This window comes from Scylla paramamosain, chromosome 10 (assembly GCF_035594125.1).
Source record: "Scylla paramamosain isolate STU-SP2022 chromosome 10, ASM3559412v1, whole genome shotgun sequence".
Lineage (NCBI taxonomy): Eukaryota > Metazoa > Arthropoda > Malacostraca > Decapoda > Portunidae > Scylla > Scylla paramamosain.
Genome location: NC_087160.1, coordinates 13000001 through 13021902, shown reverse-complemented (window position 1 = coordinate 13021902; position 21902 = coordinate 13000001). Strand labels below are relative to the sequence as shown.

Sequence of the window (21902 nt, the reverse complement as noted above, 5' to 3'; positions counted from 1 at the left end):
TACTTTTGATATCTTATTTTTTTTTTAAATCCTCGATGTGTGCATGCCACCTTAATTTATCATCAATAATTACTCCTAAAAACTTTGCTTATTGAACCTTTTCGATTGCATGTGGTGTGGTTGCGTCAAGTTTGGAAATAATAACATATAATGTGTGATTTTTGACGATTAATGTTAACTTATTTGCTTTTCAGCCAATTTGCAACATGTGTTGTTTCTTTATTGAAAGTAGAAGTTAAATTATACAAGTCCATTCCCTGAAGAAATATGTTCGTGTCGTGTGCAAAAACTATGAACTTAACTTTCGTGGAGCACAGATTTATATCATTAATAAATATTAAAAATGATAATAACCATAAGATCGATCCTTGCGGAACACCACAAGTAATGTTAGTGTAAGGCAATGCTGTATTGTTGAATTATGTGTATTGCTTTCTCGAACCAAAGTAACCCGCAAGCCATTTATAGGCCGGACATCTAATACCATACGTAACCAGTTTTCTTAACAATAGTGAGTGATCGATGGTGTCAAAACCTAGGCCACAAAACAATGTCAGTTGAAACATCTTACCATCTAGTCCAAGTTCACTGTACAGATTTTGGCAAAAACTGTGCAGTACAATTTCCTTTGAAAATTTGGGTCGGAATCCATGCTGGACATCTATCGAAAGTGAATGTTGTGTTAAATAACCCATTAATCTTATTGCAACTAATTAAAAAAAAAAAATACGCATGCTGGGAAGAATAGAAACTGGTCTGTAATTATAAAACTGGGAACTATCATCTTCCTTATATATTGGTTCTACTCTTGCAGTCTCTAAATACTTTGGCAAGCAGTCTTAAATAAATGACTCATTTATAATATAGGTATTCCAAAAATGGTGAAATTACATCTTTGTAAGCTTTTATTATTATTTTTATTATTTTGTTAATAATAATTATCGAGAGAGAGAGAGAGAGAGAGAGAGAGAGAGAGAGAGAGAGAGAGAGAGATCACTGCAAAACAAAAAAAAAAAATCCTCCCTGTAGGAGGGCTGAGTGAAACGAGGTGTAGAGTGGATATCTTTTACTGGAAGTCCCGAGGCTGACTGCCGATTACAAACGGGTGGTGTGTTACCGGTGAGGCCGGCCCAACATGTACATATCCTACACTCCCCAAGTGGTTAGATGTATTAGGCAAGACATCGCCACAACAAGGCTGACTCGTGGCGTTGAGGAAGGTGGCTTATCTACAGCAGGATCAACGAGGCCCAGCTGTTGACGCTAATATGGTAGGCATTTATGTATTCCTCCTGTGTCCGAAAAAGGCAATGCAAGTAAAGGTGGAGACCTCATTTATTCTCTTACAGTTGCTTTATTTCTTTTATTTGCATGTCACCGTGCAAAGATGAGGACGGCATACTTGTTAATAGATGAGTAAATTAGATAAATAATACAGCTGACGGTATTTAATTAATTGATAGATATAATTTTTACGTAAAGGTAGTTATGAAATTACAAATTTCTTACTGCAGCTATTTATTACTTCAGCACTAAAAGAAAAATGTGTAAGGTAAATTACGTATAAACGGCTTTGGTACCGTATACATTCTGTAAGTGATCAACTAATGTCAGTACAGAAGATTGGCGAATTTGCTACCAATATATATACTACTGTAATACCTGAGATTCAGGAGCTACATATCAAACATATCAAACAAATAGTAATTGAGGAGCTCAAATAAGTAGTTTCCTTGGTAGCCAACGACTAAAAGGAGACAAAATTATGTGAAGCAATTATTATTACTATTATTTTTTATCTACCTACGTATTTTATTTATTTATTTATTTTTAGAGTAATAGTTTCCGAATGATAATGGTATAAATTTTATTATTGGAACAAACTATTCAAAGCTTGTCAAGTAGAGAATCGTTCGTATTTAACGCTAATTACATATATAGTACTGGCATCATAAGTCCTCCTCTGGCAGTTACATAACCAGTTAGGTAGTTTATTTTTGCAATGTTGTCTCCTCAGCTATTTAGAGATTTCTGTTTGACTATTATTAGTAGTAGCTGTAATATGTTCCTAAGCACATGACAAAACAACATAACGACTAACAGGCAGCTTACCAGTGTCACAAATCAACAACTTCAGTGCTTAGTTCAGCAATTCAGGCAGTGGTGCCACGTTTTTATGCTCTAGTCGGGTCGTGAGAATGGACTTTGCAACGGTTCTCCCTAACGTATGTTTCCCTGCTGTCTGGGTCTTTTCTTGTATTTTTACACTTATTAGTTTCTGTTATTGTTTTCCACTTCCTTTATTTTCTTTTCTCATATTTTCCAAAATTTATATAAAGTTGTTTTTTTGTTTCTTGTATGTTATTGTTGTTAAATAACATTCTCCGATTATCTCCTCCGTTTTTTCCTGGTAGGGTTGTAATTTTCATTTTTCTGTCTGTGGCATATAAGCAGAGCATCAAAGAAGAAAGTGTGATCATTTTTTTTTTTTTTCCTCACCACATAGCCAACATTCTGTGTTTTCACTTGTAAATCTTTTCCTGTCATTTCGTTTTAACAAAATTAGCTGTATCGGCAACACTGCATAGTACAGCTGTTACCAGCCCAGCCCCAGCGTGTGGCCGGCTGGCCTGGGAGTGGAACTGTAGGTGAGGTTGGTGGCGCTTGCTTGCCTGTACCTGTGGTTCAGCCTACTTCACTACCTCTGTCACGTAAGGAACCTGTCACCTGATTAACACAGGAAGCTCATTCTATTCGTGTATCAAACTGTTGACGACAAGACCCACAAATGTAATAAGGAACTTTGCGAGAATTGTCTTCCTATGTTTACTTTCTTCGTTCCCCATGACCCTGTCAAGTAGGGCCACGTCCTTCACTGCTGTAGTTTTCAGCATTGTTATGAGCTGTCGTGAAGTTTCTTGGTGCTGTACGACAAGGGCAACGTTTCTGTATCTGAAGGAGTGAGAATGCTGTTAATTGTGTTAATGTACCTGGAGAATAGTATGGGGTCTTGCCGGCGTCACGTAGACCCATAAATAGCAGCTACCTAGCGTCGCAGAAACAAGCAGAGATGCAGCAGGTTGTTTCTATCATGTGATCTTAGTGGTAGTGTCTTTGTGGCAGATCAGCTGTATTAATGTCCTAACAAGAAATTCTTGAGTTTTGATTTTGCAAGTTGTATGAGTTAACATATGATGACTAAAAGGAAATTAAACATGTTTTGATTTGATAAATCTTACCAATAGCAGCTCCCTCTGTATTCTACTGCCGCCCCTCACAAGGAGTAGCAAGCTTGGGGATCTGGTTGGAAAGCAGGATTTTAGGAGTAGGGAATGCCAAAACAGGCCAAATCTTTTAGACCATAAAGGCCTAAAGAGAAAAGACCACTTTTGGGAGAAAAACCTAAAAAGTCAACAAACAGGTAATATCTCTCCCACCAAACAAGCCGGGATGCGCCCTCTCTAAGGACTCTAACATTACCTAACCTAAATTAGCTGGAAGGACTTCATCCCCTTGGTTCCACCATTAAAGACTGACCTAACCTAACCTAAACTAGCCTAGGGGCTTCACCCCCTTAAGGATTATAACATAATCTAAACTAGCTGAGGGGTCTTTGCCCTTCCTGGACCCCTCTTAAAGTCTTTAATCTGACCTAACTAACATGACTGAAATTACCTGGGTGGAGGGGGGGGGCAAAGCTGGACTCCCCCACTTATGGACACTAATTTAATCTAATATTATACATGCATACCACACTAACAAGAGTGATTTGAAAACACTCTCAAAATTAAGATATATGATCCCTGGATTTTCCACTGTAATGCAGGAAATGTCAAGTAGACTCAAATCACAATCCATGCACCTGTCTGATGCCATGATGAAAGTAGAACTGACGCGGCAGCCCCCCTGCTGCCTTTCATACCCTCATGAAGGACTACATGTGGACTAACTTGAAACTTCACAGGCCATTTAAATTAGTGGCACTATATGTACTACAGATGTGTCATACATAGAGCCTTATTTGATTACATATTAATATGACAATTAATCTGCATCCATTGCAACAGAAATATCAGTCAATAATGCAATGGCGAATAAAATACCTACCACAGGACTAGTTACTGTGTTAATTAGCATAAGCCTTGATTCATTGCATTGCTTCATGATTCTTATGGAACTCTGGCAAGAACTGTACCACCATGGCTTGCATTTTTCTTTGGTATTGTATAGCAGCTGTTTTTATAAACTGAAACAAAAACTGATCAGCGTGATGCCCACTACTGATTGATCCTGCTTTTCATTGTGAAGCATGGGATCCATTTACTCTGACTGGCATCAACATGTAAGGGGCTAATTTAAATTGCAGTGGTGTATTTTTTTTTTTTTTTTTTATCTATTTATTACTCTTCTTTTTTCAATTTTGTGAAAAATGAAGGCTACAAATCTGCAAATTGGTGCTCATATTACCATTAATTTTAAAATTCTGTGGCATTCACTATAATATGGTCTGCCTGTTTCATTACCTAGGTACCTATTTAAAGATTAATGCAGAATATTGCACTGTAATTGAGTTGTTCAGTTATTACTAAATGAGAATGGAATTACCTTAGTTTACAAAATCATCTGAACATTGGATGTACAGTAATCTTAAGTGAAAATTTGTATTTCAGGATGAAGTACTCAAGATTTTTAACGCAGGTGTCAAGGAACCGCCAGCCATCTCTCATAAGAGAAATGAGTAAGTTAAGTGATCAGGGATAATGATCCTTGTGCCTTTGCAGGGCTATTCATCAAACAATTGTGGAGCTTGAAAATAGGTTGTCCAGTTGATTTCCTTTTTGAGTAGTTATGAGTTTAAAAAAACACCTAAAAGATTTCCTTTAAAGCACAAACTGCACACTTCAAGTGACGCTTGTGAATGTTACAGCAAATCTGTTGGCACAAGCCTCTCCTGAACTGGTGTTTATGGCTGGAGGTCTTCCCAATGCACAGATGTTCCCCTTCCAAGCAGGGTCCATCACCCTCAAGGATGGCCGTGCCCTCACCATCCACCCAAAGCTGATGATGGACTGCCTTCAATATGGCCCAACTCCAGGGTAGGTGTTAATAATGCAAGAAGCCCATTGGGTGAATGGCTGGTGTTTTTGGATGCTCTTCCAAAACTTAGGGTTTACATCCTGGGAAACGCACTCTTTCTGTCCTTGTTTTGTGTCTGTTCCTTCCCATTTCTGTCTTCTTGGTTGTAGCTATACTCTCTCTCTCTCTCTCTCCATGACTGATGATGGTGTAGGAACATAACAAATTCCAAACAGCTTGGTTCCCATAGCTCCTCAGTCTTAGTTAATGTGATGCCCAGATATCTTATTAAAAGAAAATAAGGCTTACAGTTCTTAACCTTTTCAACTCTATGATCTGGCTACATGCCCTGTAGCAAAATACACCTGTTTGTTAAATTCTCATTCATCGTTATGATAATTTATGCAGTGGTATAGTGAAATGTTAAGCTCTGGTCATTGCTGTCTTTTTTAGGTACAATTTAAGACCTTTGCTATGCTGACATCAATGAAAAAATAGCTTGTGTTGGAGGTTTTCAGAATTTTGGATGGAATTTTATAGACCTGTGTATTACTTTCAATGTTCTGAGTATGCATCCTTTTGTTGTTTGCGATACCACTTGATTGGGAGAAGGTCACATATGAAAAAAATTAAAAAATGCCTAAGAGACACAAAATCACTCATTCTAAGAGGACAAACACACCCTGATTGCAGCAAAAATTGATCTTCAGTTATCCACCACTGGTCAAGCAACTCAAGGACCTCACTCAGCAGCTTCACTCACCACCACGATGGGCTGAAATGGATCTGATTGTCACAGCTGGTAGCCAAGATGGGTTGTGCAAAGCCTTGGAAATGATGATATCTCCAGGGGACTACGTTGTCACTCAGGAACCTTGTTACACTGGCACCCTATCCATAGTAAGGACAAACTAGTCTTTGAGCTTTTATTGCATGCCTTTTGAATATCAACTCAGTATTTGGGATAAAGGATATAATAAAACTGTATTTGTGGCAGATCTCTTTGGTAGGGATATACTGTCTGGCTGCACAGTATTATTGGTTTTGGAGCATTTTACCATGGTGTGCCCTGAATATCATAAAAGGCAATAGAAAAGAACTAAGACAAGATGTTCTTATTTATCATGTTTTTACAAGGTGCTCCTTTCTGGAGGATGTTATCTTATTTTACACATAGAGTGATCAGTTAGGTTATCATATTTGTGGTTATTTATTGAATTATGGCATTTCTGTGAATATAGAATGACATAGCTTGCTTCAGTTAGGAAACATTGACACATACACATGCACACATTGAAGAAAAGATGATTTAACATGTGCATCAGCTTCCATTCCTGTATAATAAATTAGGTAGGATTGTGAATGAGAAAAAAAAAATTGCTGTAGAATATCCAAGATTGGAAGGGAGGCAGCTTGAGACCAGTTTTCATTATTATTCAAGGAAGGATGATGCAAGACAGTACAAAGGAAAGATAAAGAAATAGAGGGCTAAGGGTAAGAAGAATACCATAAAGATACTGGGGGAAGAAAATATTTAAAAAAAGTCATCATAATGCAGTGACTGGGAATAGGATGGCAATTCCTTCCCACCTGGGTTTGGAGTGTGGCCAGATCTTGTCCCATACCACATGGTTTTCAGGTAGCTTTTTATATTCTGTCTTCATACTTTATGTATCATCAAAATACTGGAATAAGTAAATTAAGTTCTGTGATGGATGGATAGGATGACAAATGAAAACTATTAGAAATAGCACTTTTTTTTGGAAGAGTAAGAAATGACATGCTTCATGGTTCACTCCTATCTCAGGCATTTTTCACACCTTCCTCTTTAAATTAAGTGCAAAATGACTTGAAAGCTTCATTAATATGATGATAATATTATACAAAAAAAAATGCTGGGTGCAGAGCCTACTACAGTTTAATATCAATCTTCATGCATGGTTTAATAGTATGCAAAATACATAAAGATTAAAGTTAGTAAAAAAATTGAGTTGTAAATACAATGATAAAAGACATCAAAATCAAGGAAGAAAAGAATGGAGATGAATATAAAGTGGCTTATTGCCAGGAATGCAGATTAATATGGTACAATTATTAAGTACCTATACAATATCAATCACCATTAAAAGTTTGAATTTTTAGTGCAAGGGATTAATTCTGATTCAGTAACATGACTGTCCATTCCAACAGCTGAAACCATACAAGCCACGGTATTTGCCAATATCTGGGGATCAAAATGGCATGTGTCCTGAAGCCTTGAAAGCAGCACTCTCAAAATGGAAGCCAGAGGAGGTGCAGGATACAGAGAAAGATGTTCCCAAGGTGAGTTGTGCCTTTGACTTGTAAAACATTTTTACACTATTCAGGTGACTTGTAGAACCATAAACCTCTTTGAAGAGCAAAAGTTTTAGATTGTTGCTGCAGTTAATGTCTTATCATTCAGCATTTACAGGACTAAACAGATGCTAAAACATGTAAATGCCAAAATATCAGATGTGAATTTCATCAGCTATATGAGAACATAGGCTACTGTTTATTTACCCATTTGCAGGAAACAACTAACATCTCCAAGGTATATTTATATAGAAACCACAAGGCATATTTCTAGAAAACAAATAATACAAGTCTAATATAAGAATCAGCTAAGTCCATACTGTAGTCTAATCAGGCCACAGCAAACTTGATTTTTTCTAGCTCCCCCACATGAAACTCACTCTGGCTCCTCTTCCTCCTCTTTCCTTTCCAAAACAGCAGGATTTGTCACACTTAAAATGAAAACTTTTGGAATGGGACTATTTTGCAAAAGTGCTGAAACATCAGGTTTTTTTAAATGTTGGATATGGAAAGGCAGGACTTCTGCTTCAGTAAGTTTCTAATGAATGTAAAACCCTGAATAGGCAGTCATGTGCTGGGGTGTTGTGCTAGCACGTATAGTAATGTCCAGATCCAGGGATAACAGCAAACACTGTGTAAAATATTTCCCAGTATAATAACAAGACTGCCAAGTACAGAGTAAACGTTAATGGCCCAGAAGCCAACTGCTGACTGAGAGGCACATGTGATGCCACCTAAGGAGTGATCGAAAAACAAAAGGGGAACGAGAGGTGTCAGACATAGAAATTAAATACATAAATGATAAATAATGGTGATAATGATAACAATAGCAAAAAGAAAATTAACTTATAACATATATACAGTAAAATCCCTCCTATACGGCATCAACGGGACCGCCGACATGCCGGATACTTGAATAGAAGTGAAATTATGTCCACAATCACCACCCTACACTCACGCATCTTACCATAACAAAGATCAGCTGATCTTAATCAGCAGCTGATCTGATCAGCTGCTTAAGTGTAAGCACAACACGCTTCCTCTTTTCTACAACTTTAGGCATGATGAAGGCGTCAGGTGATAAACAGTGCACACGCGGGACTGAGTCACTGAGTAAACACAGTGCAGTGGGCTGCGGGTGGCGCGAAGCAGTGCGCTGTGGTGGCGAGGGGACAAAGTGTGCCTCGCGTGGGAATTTTAATCGATTTTATGAGTACACATTGATTTTTTATTGATTTTAAGGCTTGGGGAAAAATGTGCCAGATACTTGAAGCTGCCGGATACTCGAATGCCAGATGAGAGGGATTTTACCGTATATTACATCTTGGCCACATCTATGCTGCAACCCTGCAGTGAAAATATATATATATATATATATATATATATATATATATATATATATATATATATATATATATATATATATATATATATATATATGAGGCACAAGCACATCAAATAGAAAAATATGGATGTGTAAACATGGAGTGTGCTTATCTGTGTAAGGCACACAAAGTAATAAATGAAGGCAAAACAAATATGCAAATGCACACCAAAAAAATTGCAGAGAAAATACCATAAGGCACAAGAATAATAATAAGTAGAATGTGAAATATGTACATATACAGGGACAAATGTGTAAGTGTGTGTAATAGAAGAAGGCACACAAAAGTATAACATTGACATAATAGCAAGAATGTAGAACAAACAAAATATCAGAAAATATCACAATGCAATAATAATAAGAATAACAATAAGAAATACGTAGATATGAATGCATAGTGGACTTATCTTTGTAAGACGCATAAGACGATACAATACAAGGACATAATAATGATATAAGCGAACAAAAATGTTACGAAAATATCCCTTCTGCAAGATAAAAATAAATATAACTGCAGAACAGCACAAAAACAGTAATCAATTTAATCCTAACATAAGACACAAAAATAATAATCCTTCCCAGTGGCACAAGAAAATAGACAAACCCTTGGGACAGCAAAGAGAGAGAGAGAAAAAAGTACATGATAACTATGAAATGGGTCCCAAAAATAATTAATTTTTTTACATAGCCCTGCTACAGAGATTATGGGAATGTGTAGGGACAGGATGAACAGAAGTATGAGAGACAGGTGGAGATTGAGGCATGGAAGAAGCAGAAGAGGAGGAGGTGGGGACCTGAGCCTTCTTCAACCTGTCAACATAGACAACTTCTGAATTGTTAAGATTTGGATCAAAAATTTTAAATTCATTACCAGAAAAGCTCTCTGTAATGAGAAAAGGGCCTGAAAATTTAGGTTCTAATTTAGACTGATGCAGAGGTGAGGCCTTAAAGACAGTGTCACCAATACCAAGGGACACAGGTGTGGTTGTACTGTGCTGCTGACTAATCATCTCCATGTGTGAAGTCTGTAGTCTTTCTCACACAGACACATGGATAGTCTGAAACATGCAGATATGAGACTGAGCATAGTCATCAGCGGAATACATTGGCACACATGGGGCTACTAGTATGTTGTAAGGGAAATGTTTCTCTTCGCCAAACACAATATAGTGAGGAGTCTTTCCCATTGATAAATTCACAGAACCATTGATAGAAGCAGCTACATGTGGAAGCTAATATGCCCATGACTCATGAAGTTTACCTGCAACATGCCGAAAGATCAACAAAATTTTTCTATTAGCCTGTTCCACAAGTCTATTAGAAGCTGGATGGTGAGCAGAAATAAAGTATTGGGAAATTCTGTACTGCTGGCAAATGGTATTAAGTATCTCATTCTTAAATTTTGACCCATTATCAGAAAGCAAAACTGAAGGTGTACAGGAATGGACAAAGGAGGTGGGACACTAAAGCATGGGCCACAACTGTAGCAGGTTTGTTGGGCAAAATTCCAAGAATAACAAAGCTACTTAAATGATCAATGCAAACTAGAACATAAGAAGATCCTTGGTGATTGCGAGGTAATTGCAGAAGGTCCATAGCAACAGTATCAAAAGGACCAACAGGAGTCAGATATTCAAGCATAGGAGCTGTGTTAGTGATACCTTTAGTTTGTGCACAAGAAAGACATTGCGGTACATGATTTGTGACGTCAAGGCTTACTGTAGGCCAGTAATAATGCTTACAAGCCATTGTTAAGGATTTGTCACGTCCTGGATGATCAGACTGGGGAGCATTATGAATGAGCTGAAACACAGATGGAACTAAAGAAGTGGGGATGGCAAGTTGCATCACTGCTCCCAAACTGACACAGTACAGCATAATATACCATCAACAAGGGAAAACTGAGACAAAGGTACATGCAACTTGGGTAAAATAGACTCATCACCTGATTCTAAGGCATATACCACAGCAAACCATAAAGGGTCTTGATGCTGGGCGGCAAAAAGTTCCTTTCATGAGAAATTAGCAACTTCTGACACAGAAGCAACAGCAACATTTCAAGAAAGAGCATCTGCAGTCACATTTGCTTTACCGGACAAATACTTGATCATTGGGTTAAATTCATCAACTGCAACAAAGCATCTGGTGAGACGACCTGATAAATTTTTATCCTTGAAAAGGTGAAGCAAGGCAGCATGGTCAGTATAAAAAGTTAATTGGTAGCCTTAGGTGACATTACAAAAATTACGTAAAGCCTATACCAGTGCCAGAGCTTCTAGATGAGTAACTGAATAGCGAGACTCAGCACCATTCAGGGCATGGCTGGCATGTGCAATGACCTGAGGACAAGAACTCTGCTGCATTAAAACATTGCCTACCACTAAAGCACTTGCATCAGTGAAGAGTGTAAAAGGCAGGCTGTAATCTGGAAAGGCAAGGACTGGAGCATGAGTGAGTGCATGTTTGAGTCAGTCAAAGCTAGTTTGCTGGGCATCACACCATACGAAAGAGACGTCCTTTTTGACAAGATGCCTGAGAGGCGACACAATGGGTGCAAAGTCTGATGAATGCATGATGATAACCCACAAGACTGAGGAAAGAATGCACATGGTTTACTGACTTCAGGATAGGAAAATCTTGAACTGCTCAAACTTTAGCATCAGTAGTGTGAATTCTTGTCAACTACATGACCTAAAAATAAAAATTCACTACATGAGTGAAGGAATTTACACTTAGGCAGGTTAAGCTTAAGACCTGCTTCTTAAAATTTTTGCAAAATAAGTTCAAGTTTGTCAAAGTGAGACTCAAGATCACGACACTCCAAGATCAAATCATCAAGATATACAAACAAACCATCACCAATAAGACCTTGAAAAAAAAACTATTAACAAGTCACTGGCAAGTCAGGGACAAGTTACATAAATGCATTGGGGCATGGAGCCACTCATAATGACCTGATGGTGTAGAAAAGGCAATAATCTCATGGCTATGAGAATCCAAAAGAATTTGCCAAAAGCCTGATTTGAGCTCAGGAGTAGTGAATACAGTGTTATCTTTCCTGATTGACTGCAAAAAGTCACTTAAAACAGGAAGAGGATAATGATCAGGGACGGTCACAGAATTAGTTAACTTTCCAAAAATCAACTACAGCACAAAAAAAACAATCTTTGGAACCAAAAACAGTGGTGAGTACCACACTTATATATATATATATATATATATATATATATATATATATATATATATATATATATATATATATATATATATATATATATATATATATATATATATATGGACATCCTATCATACTCATGTCAGTGTGTAGTCCCATCTGGTTGGTCCGCGTATGGCAAGTCTGAGTTGTGAGTTGCGCATTTTTCTTGCAGCTTGCAGTGTTACCATGTCAGGCAAGGATATCTCTCTCTCTCTCTCTCTCTCTCTCTCTCTCTCTCTCTTCTCTCTCTCTCTCTCTCTCTCTCTCTCTCTCTCTCTCTCTCTCTCTCTCTCTCTAGACAAAATATATTATCACTTTTATATCACTAGATGAGCATAGTCTGTGTGTGTGTGTGTATTTATTCACTCACCTATGGTCATCTGCTCGTTGTCAGCCATTACTCTAGAGCAGTAGTTCCCAAACTGGGGGCCATGGCCCCCTGGCCATATAGCAGAATGTAGGGGGCCATAATCTGAGGCTATGCATAAATAAAACCAAGGGAGTTTAGTGGGTAGGTAGCCAGTGGAGGGAACTTACAGGTACAGTACAGGTTTGGAATGGGAAACTTGGCAAGGCTAGAGACAGTGTCAGAAATTGTAGAGGAGTGTGATGCTGCTACGCAGAACTTGATTACCCAACATCTTGAGGCCTTGGAAGGGGAATTTAAAAGATACTTCCCAGATATCCAAAGCCTAACTTCTCAGCTAGTAAGGGTCCTCTTCACTGCTCCAGTGACGTGCATTCCTGATGACAATGATGATGGCCAAACTGAGCTGTTGACACTTCAGGAGGATTCAGGAGCTAAGATGAAATTTGAAACTGAATCTCTCACAGTATTTTGGTCATCAATGGCAGCTTCATACCCAAACTTATGTGACTTAGCTTTTTGCCACCTCCTACCATTTTCATCAACTTATTCCTGTGAGGCTGCATTCTCTCAACTACTCCACATTAAAACGAAATATCGCAACAGACTTGAAGTGAAGCATGACCTACGGTGTGCTTTAAGTGAAACAAAACCAAGAATCAAGAAGCTTGTTGATAATCTGCAACATCACCCTTCACACTGAGTGGAATGGGGATTCAAAAGTGAAGGAAACATGAACCTGGCATGAATGTTCAGAAGCAAACAGTCTGGGAGGAGGTGGGTGTGTGGCCACTGAAGGCCATGGTTGTGGCAGTTAATTATGACTCCCTATGATAGCATTTCATTTCAGAATTACAAAGTTATCAGATCTGTAAGATTCAAAGATCAGATCACATTGCATGGGATTAATACACTTTTTCAATCCAGTGGATTTTTTTTTTTTTTTTTTTTTTTTTTTTTTTTTTTTTTTTCTTATTGCTGAAACAACTTTTCACAATAATGCAATTTTTAATTACTGTACATATGAATTTTTTTAATGTGCATGATATTACTTCTTTAGTATCATTTCAATAATTATATGAGATTCAGCAAAGGCAAAATACAAATTTCTTTATTAATAATTAACAAAAGAAAAATAACAAATGGAATCAATAAAATTACAGGATTTGCTAGAGTGGTTTTTATATGGACCCAATGAGTGTAGGACTGTAAACAGTCATGGACAAGGATCATGTGTGAAAAGTGGGTAATGACCAGAAAAAGTTTGGGAACCACTGCTCTACAGAAATAGCTCAGAGCTCAGAGCAACCGATCTTTAGGTAGAACTGAGACCACTCACACACCACACACTGGGACAGTGCAGCTACAACCCCTCAGGTTACATCCTGTACAGGGGCTACACATTTAATGAGGCTCACCCATTTGCCTCACCATGCTTGGGATTAGAACCCAGGCCTTCTTGGTTGTGAGCTGAGCATGCTAACCACTACATTACACTGTGTGTGTCTCTCTCTCTCTCTCTCTCTCTCTCTCTCTCTCTCTCTCTCTCTCTCTCTCTCTCTCTCTCTCTCTCTCTCTCTCTCTCTCTCTCTCTCTCTCTCTCTCTCTCTCTCTCTCTCTCTCTCTCTCTCTCAAGACAAGAGATATTATCACAGACCACACAACAACTGATGGCCATAGTGTGTGTATTTATCTAGTTTACCTAATTGTGCTCATGTGGTCCCATCTCCATATCTACACTCGTCCAATTTTTCCTTGAAGTTGTGCACTCATTGCTGATACTACATCCTCACTGAGGTTGTTCCAAACTTCTGTATTTCTCTATGGGAAACTATGTTTCTTTATGTTACTCAAGCATCTTCCATTTCTTATTTTTTTGCTGTGTCCTTTTGTGTATCTGGTATTTCCTACTTCTCTTAGCAGCAGTTTCTCATTATTTATTTCTTCCACTCTATTCCACAATTTATAAATTAGTATTAATTCTCCCCTTTCTCTTCTTTGTTCCAATGTTGGCAGATTCATTTCCTTTAACCTGTTTTCATATGTTAATTCTTCCAGTTCTAGATTTTACATGTTTCTTGTGGGGAGACCACACCGATTCAGCATATTCCAACTTTGGTCTAATCATGGTGGTAATTATGTTTCTCATATCTTTATCCATGTAGTGGAATGCTGTTCCAATATTTCTCACCATTTTATATGTATCTCTGAATATCTTTTTTACGTGCTTGTCCTTTTTTTTTTTTTTTTTTTTTTTTTTTTTTTTTTTTGTAGGAGGGACACCAGCCGAAGGCAACAAAAATCCAATAAAAAAGGAAAAAGGCTGACTGAGATGCCAGTCCCAGTATAGCATCCAAAGTGGTGGTCAAAAATTGAAGGACAAGTGTCTTGAAACCTTGCTCTTGAAGGAGTTCATGTCATAGGAAGGTGGAAATACAGAAGCAGGCAGGAAGTTCCAGAGTTTACCAGAGAAAGGGATGAATGATTCAGAACTGGTTAACTCTTGCATTAGAGAGGTGGACAGAAGAAGAAATTCTTGTGCAACAAGGCTGCGGGAGGAGGGGAGGCATGCAGTGGCTGGGTTTTAATGATAAGCTCACAGCACCCCCTGATCCAGTGCTTTAGACTTACTCCCAGTTAAGTCTAAAGCACTGGATCAGGAGGTGCTGTGAGCTTATCATTAAACCCAACTGTGACCTCACAAAATGTTACTCTTTGTGTCTCACAATACAAGGGGGAAGTCACAGCCTGCCCTCTAAAGACAACTCTCTTTCTTCATACAAAACTACAAGCACTTAATTACACACACACCCTTCACTCAAAATTCAAAATTATCGTGGTGACTCCTACACCAGCCTTGGAGTCCCCATCTGGGAAGGGGACCACAAATGTTCCCAGGTTGGACAGCTCTTCTAATATCAACCCTAAGTGTCTTCACATCCCCCTCAACTTTTTCTTCATTAATTTCTGTAACATTTGCTGTCTTATATCTAATTTTCAATCTATAGAACACCACCTCTCCTCTACTAAACCTCATCTTTTCCTCATTGAAACACAGGTGTCTGAGACAACTGACAGTAGCCCCTTTTCTGTTCCCTCCTACTTTCTCTATCCTCATTTCCAATCCAAAGCTGGATGTTGCATTTTTGTGCACAATGACTTAACCTGTTCTCATGCCCACGCTCTTGAATCCTCCAAGTTTTCCACCATCTGGCTACGACTACAGAGTTACTGTCAAACTAAATTTATTTGTGCTGTATACCTTGCACCTAATTCCTCTGCCTAAGAAATTCTTTGACTACTTAACTTCCAAAGTGAAGCACATTCTGACTCTCTTCCCTTTTACAGAGATCTCCATTCTTGGAGACTTTGATGTTCACCGCCAGCTTTGGCTTTCCTTTCCTTTCGCTGACCATCCTGGTGAACTAGCCTTCAACTTTGCTATCCTCCACGACCTAGAGCAACTGGTGGTGGTGTGTCAAGTTGATAGATGGTGGAATTGAGTTTTGAGGCATTGAACAATACCAAGTTTGCTCTGCCCCAATCATAAATTTTAGAGAGATCAGAAGTCAGGCATTCTGTGGCTTCCCTGTGTGAACTGTTTTACTTCCTGAAGGGCTGGATGTCTACGAAAAGACGTGGAAAAGTGCAGTATCATCAGTGTAGGAGTGGATAGGACAAGAAAGAAGTTTGGTTTAGATCATTGATGAATAATAGGAAGAGAGTAAGTGACAGGACAGAATCCTGAGGAACACCACTGTTAACAGATTTAGGAGAAGAACAGTGATCATCTACCACAGCAGCAATAGAATGGTCAGAAAGGTAACAGGAGATGAAGTTATAGAGCAGAGGGTAGAAACCATAGAAGGGTAGTTTGGAAATCAAAGCTTTTGATATGTCTAAAGCAACAGCAAAAGTTTCACCAAAATCTCTAAAAAGAGGATGACCAAAACTCAGTAAGGAAAGCTTGAAGACCACCAGCCTTGATGGAACCCATACCGGCAATCAGATAGGAGGTTGCGAAGTGATGGATGTTTAAGAATTTTCCTGTTGAGGATAGATTCAAAAACTATAGATAGACAGGAAATTAAAGCAATAAGATGGTAGTTTGGGGGATTAGAACGGTCACCCATTTTAGGAACTGGCTGAATATAGGCAAACTTCCAGCAAGAAGGAATAGTAGATGTTGACAGAATTTGAGTAGGCAAGATGCAAGTACAGAGGCACAGTTTTGAGTTGGCAGAGTTCGACTAGACAAGGTGCAAGTACAGAGGCGCAGTTTCCGAGAACAATAGTGAGGGCATGGAAAACATCATTGCAAACAGTTGATTATCCTGTATTATCACTCCCAGATCTTTCTCTTGTACTTTTATTTTTTTTTCATTTTCCATTTTATATGTCCATTTTGGTCTCTTCACTTTTCCCATCTCCGTTACATGACATTTTTTTTTACATTAAATTCCATCTCCCATTTCTTACTCCAGTCCCAAATTTTATACAATCCTCTTGTAGAATTTCACAGTCTGTTATTTCTTATATGTCTTTGTAAATTTGCATCGTCTGCAAACAAGCTTATGTAACTCTTTATTCCTTCAGGCATATATATGTAGATTGGGAAAAATATTGGTGCTAGCACTGATCCTTGTGGTACTTCACTATCTACTTTTTGTCCATTTCAATTTTACACCTTTTTACTGTCGTTCTCATTTCTTTTTCCTTTAAATAACTTTCCATTCATTTTTTTTTCATTTTCATTTAATCTTTTTTTTCTAGCTTCCATAATAACTTGATGTACGGAACTTTGTTGAAAGCCTTTTTTTTCTCTTAACACATTCTACTCATCCATCCTTTCCTGTGTTACATCAGTCACTATTGAATAAAAGCACATCAAATTGGTTACACATGATTGCTTTTGTCTGAAGCCATACTGTTTTTCTGTTATTATATCATGTTTTTCTAGAAATTCTGTCCACTGCTTCTTTATCACTTTTCACAGATCTTATATACTATGCAGCTGGTCATCAGTACCGGTCTATAGTTTAATGGTTCTTTCTTTCTACTTTTATAAATTGGCATTACGTCTCCTCTCTTCCATACCTTAGGCACTCTTCCAGTTGATATTGAGCACTTTATTATGTCATATACTGGTTCAGTTAATTGTCTCCTCTTTTAAACTCTTTTTAAACCTGATACAGAAGGTGTTTAGGTTACGAGCGAGATATGTTCTGGAAGGCTGCTTGTAAGTCATTTTGCTCATAACTCATCATAATTTTTCAGTACAAAAAAAAAGTACACATTCCACAAACAGTGTAATGATTACTTACTTGATACCTTGAGAGAGAGTACACCTTGCCTTATGGGTGATGTGATACTACTGAGTAGTGACAGGCTTAAGGCTTCTGCCAAAATGCAAGGCTCAAATATTAACCTTGGTTAAAATTGAGTCTCTCTCTCTCTCTCTCTCTCTCTCTCTCTCTCTCTCTCTCTCTCTCTCTCTCTCTCTCTCTCTCTCTCTCTCTCTCTCTCTCTCTCTCTCTCTCTCTCTCTCTCTCTCTCTCTCTCTCTCTCTCTCTCTCTCTCTCTCTCTCTCTCTCTCTCTCTCTCTCCCCTTTTCAGGTTATACACACCTTTATTCTAATAATTAATTAAGATGGCTGTTGGAAAGCATAAGACCGGTTTGTTTGCCTATTTGTTGTTGACTTAGGAGTGAGTGTAGCCAAAGTCTAGCAGGTGTAACCCTGAGGTATGAGACTCTCTCTCTCTCTCTCTCTCTCTCTCTCTCTCTCTCTCTCTCTCTCTCTCTCTCTCTCTCTCTCTCTCTCTCTCTCTCTCTCTCTCTCTCTCTCTCTCTCTCTCTCTCTCTCTCTTTTATGCAAATTTTTTTCCTTTCTTCCTCTCTAACATGGCTGGCTGAAAGTATAAGATAGGTATGTTTGCCTATTCATGGATGTAATGTAATGGAGCAGCACAGCCCTCCTGTCTCCATGCCTCTCAAAGGCTGACTAGCAGAGGTCCATACACCATAGAATCTCAAGCCAGATTCACAGCAGTGCAGTATGGTAAGTTTTTTAATTAAATTTGAATTTTAAACCATCGTCTCAAAATAAACTGCTACAGGGGCTGTGTCCTGGGGTGGTGAGCAGTCCTTCGCTATGCTGCTGCTCTGTGTGGGTAGTGGTGAAGCAGTGTACTAGATAAATATTGTGTGTAGCTCCAAATTTGAACTTTTTGTTAACAAAGGGAACAATATCACGAGCACAATTTCATTTTGTGAGTAGACTGCTCATATCTCTGAACATTCATAACTCGTTTCCTCATAACTCAGACACCCTCTGTACTCCAACTGGTCCTGTTGCTTTTCTCTCCCCCAGTTCCTCCATCATTTTATAAACTTCTTTATTTACTATAATTTCCCACATTTGCTTTTTTTTTTGTCTTCTCATCTTGTGGTTCTTTAAGTTCTGATTCTTCTGTGAAATATTGTCGAAACTTTTTGTTTAGCAATTCACTTATGTCTTTTGGGTCTTCATATGTTTCATTTCCATCCTTCAATCTTTTTTTATGAATCTGTAGAACAGTTTTGGTTCATCCCTGCACTTTTCATTTATATACTTTTCATATCCTTTTCTCTTCCTCTCTCCTTATTTTCACATGTTCATTTCTTGCTATCTTAGTCTTCTTTATTTTATTTTATTTTTTTCAGTTTCTTTTCATTCTTATCCATGCTTCATCTCTTTTCTTTGCACTTGCACATCTTGCATTGAACCACCTGTTTTCCTTTTTGTTTATGTTTGTATAATGGGACATATTTATTCACTCCAGTCTCATATATTTCCATAAAAATGTCATACTTATTTTGCACATCATTTGCTCTTTTCAGTTTTTCCCAGTTCATTTCTTAAAATTTCTTAAGATCATCTATATTTGTTTTCTATAGTTTCTCCAATTTTCTTTGTATGATTCATCCTGTTCAGTGACATCATTATCAATCAATTTTCTTTGTATGATTCATCCTCTTCAATGACATCATTATCAGTCTCTATTTCTATCATTACATGGTCACTTTTTTCCCGTTGGGCACACGTATCTTACTAATACTTTGTTAGTATTAGGCGTAGTCTTGCTGGTTCATCATCTCCCTTATCTTGTATTTTCAGTCACCCATTGCATCATTGTGTTTTCTGTAGTCAGCTTCAGAAATCTTTCTCTCCATGCAGTCTCATTTCTTCCTGCTTCAAGCATTTCCCAATTTACTTCTTTGTAATTGCAGTCACCAACCAATAATACTTTTTTATTACTTTGATTAATTTACTCAAACACTGAATGGTATCTTCTATTTTTTTTTCATATTCTTCCTTTCTCCAAGAATTTGTTTTGAGTGGTACATATGTTGTTATTACTGTCAGTATTTCTCCATTATTATCCTCCAAATTAACACTCACTATTTCTTCTTTTCTTTCTCAATATTTCACAATTTTAGTCTTTGCCTATTTCCTTGTCATTATCATTACACCATCCCCTCCTTTACCAATCCTGTCTCTTCTCCATATATTGTAGTTATTGTTAATGACAATTGGTTTTCTTCTTTTAGCTTTATTTCCATTAAACACACCACCTTTTGTTTTTTCTCTTTTAAATATTCTAATTCCAATTTTCTGTGTATCAATCTATCTATGTTGGTATATATCACAATTTGTTCTTCATTTTTACTATTTCTCTATATTTTATTTTCATTTATTTCTTTACCTTTATATACCATTTCTTCACTCTGTCTTCCAAAACTCTCCAAAAAAAAAGTTAATTATTCATCTGTTCTTCATGTATATATATCCTTGCAAACTTGTACTTCTCTTAGTTTGGATGCTCGTTCTAGTATCTCTTCTGCTGCTTGTTGTGATTTTAGTCTTATTTTCATAGGTCTTGCTTTGCCTTCCAGATAAGGTCTCAGTCTAACAAATTCTTCCACTTCTTCCTCGAATTTAGTGTCATCTTCGTCATTTAGTTTCTTCAGGAACCCTTCACCTTTTTTGTTTCTTCTTTATCCCTTTTCAATTTGTTATATTTTTCTCCTTTATTCCATAAATTATAACACTTTCTTATATGCTGCATCTCTTACAAGATCTTCATTGTTTTCAATACCTTTACCACTTCCTTTTTGTACATTTTTTTTGTTTTTTCTTTCAGTTGCTTTTCAGTTATTTCCTTGAAGTCTACATTTGCTTTTTCATTTTTTATTTTCCAGTCTCTCTCTCTCTCTCTCTCTCTCTCTCTCTCTCTCTCTCTCTCTCTCTCTCTCTCTCTCTCTCTCTCTCTCTCTCTCTCTCTCTCTCTCTCTCTCTCTCTCTCTCTCTCTCTCTCTCTCTTCCTTTATTTATACAGTTTTACAATACTTAACAGAGTTGCTGTACATATACATTATATACTTGTTACAGCAATTTAGGCTAAAGAAGTCACTGTTAATGCTTTGTATCCTAAAGCCTGTCTCTGTTTTGGCTGAAGCAGCCACATGTTCACTGTAGTCTTAAACTGTTGTGTGGACCAACCCTCAACACTTGGTTGCACAGAAACAAACACTTTCCACTAGCTGATGTATGTATTGAGGAACTGTCTTTGTTGGTGCTATGTTCTGCACCTGGGCTGGAGCAGCTCCCCAGCGGCACAGGTGATGGCTCTCATGGGGACTTCAGCCTGACGGGCAGGCTGCTGGACCACTTGCAAGTGAGCCATGTGCTACTGCTTCACCTTAAACATAACGGTGAGTCCCGCTACATCCCACCGGTGCTGTAGGGTGGACAGTGTAGGGTGAAGGCCAACCTCTCTGCCCCTGATGAGTCTCATGACCCGGTCCTGCACCTTGTCCAAGAGAACAAGGTGTTTGCAGGCTGCGCTGCCCCAGGCCAGGCAGGCTTATTCCAAGGAGGAGTAATGTAACTCCAGTCCCTTGGCATCAAAGAGGTAGGAGATTCTCGTCAGGGATGCCAGCTTTGAGTTTTTTTTTATGTAGAGGCACCACACTGCTCATTTTCCACATTTCAAGCCATGTGGCTGTGTTGAGGCAGAGAGAAGCGAGGGGGATGCCAGCTCTGCCACACACTGGTGTAGAACATGGGGACTAACATCCTGTGGCCCCACCACTTTTTCTCGTCCAAGTTTTCAAGAATTGCTCTCTCTTCCACTTCACTCATGCGCACTGTCACTAGTCTCTCTTTCACTATTTGAGGGAGTATCAGAGAGGGTCTTTCAGAGTCGGGGATGCACATCTTATCAGTGAAGTGCTTGGCCAGGAGGTCTGCTTTGTCATGAGCATTGTGGGCGATGCTGCCGTCTGCCCGCTGGAGTGCAGGGACAAAAGTGCCCCATGACTCATCCTGCTGGTCCTTGACAAGGCTCCACCATTGTTTACAACCAACCTGGCCTCCCATGAGTTTACTCTTGAGGTTCACTCCCCACTGCTCCACCCAAACCAGGGCTGGTCTGATGCCTTGGTCTTGTGATCCAATTTGGGCACCCAGGGGACCTCCAGG

The 21902-nt window shown here is 38.4% G+C and overlaps 1 protein-coding gene across 1 annotated transcript in view; it reads left to right on the top strand.

Moving 5' to 3' along the window:
* The first annotated feature begins 2567 nt into the window (after positions 1-2567).
* LOC135104244 (kynurenine/alpha-aminoadipate aminotransferase, mitochondrial-like) overlaps positions 2568-21902 on the top strand; it is a 39837-nt gene continuing 20502 nt past the window's right edge. The window contains exons 1-5 of the mRNA XM_064011419.1: positions 2568-2648; positions 4671-4738; positions 4928-5096; positions 5787-5976; positions 7267-7398. Of these exons, the coding sequence (XP_063867489.1) occupies positions 4672-4738; positions 4928-5096; positions 5787-5976; positions 7267-7398 (558 nt within the window). The 5' untranslated portion in view covers positions 2568-2648; position 4671. The remainder of the gene's footprint in view (positions 2649-4670; positions 4739-4927; positions 5097-5786; positions 5977-7266; positions 7399-21902) is intronic.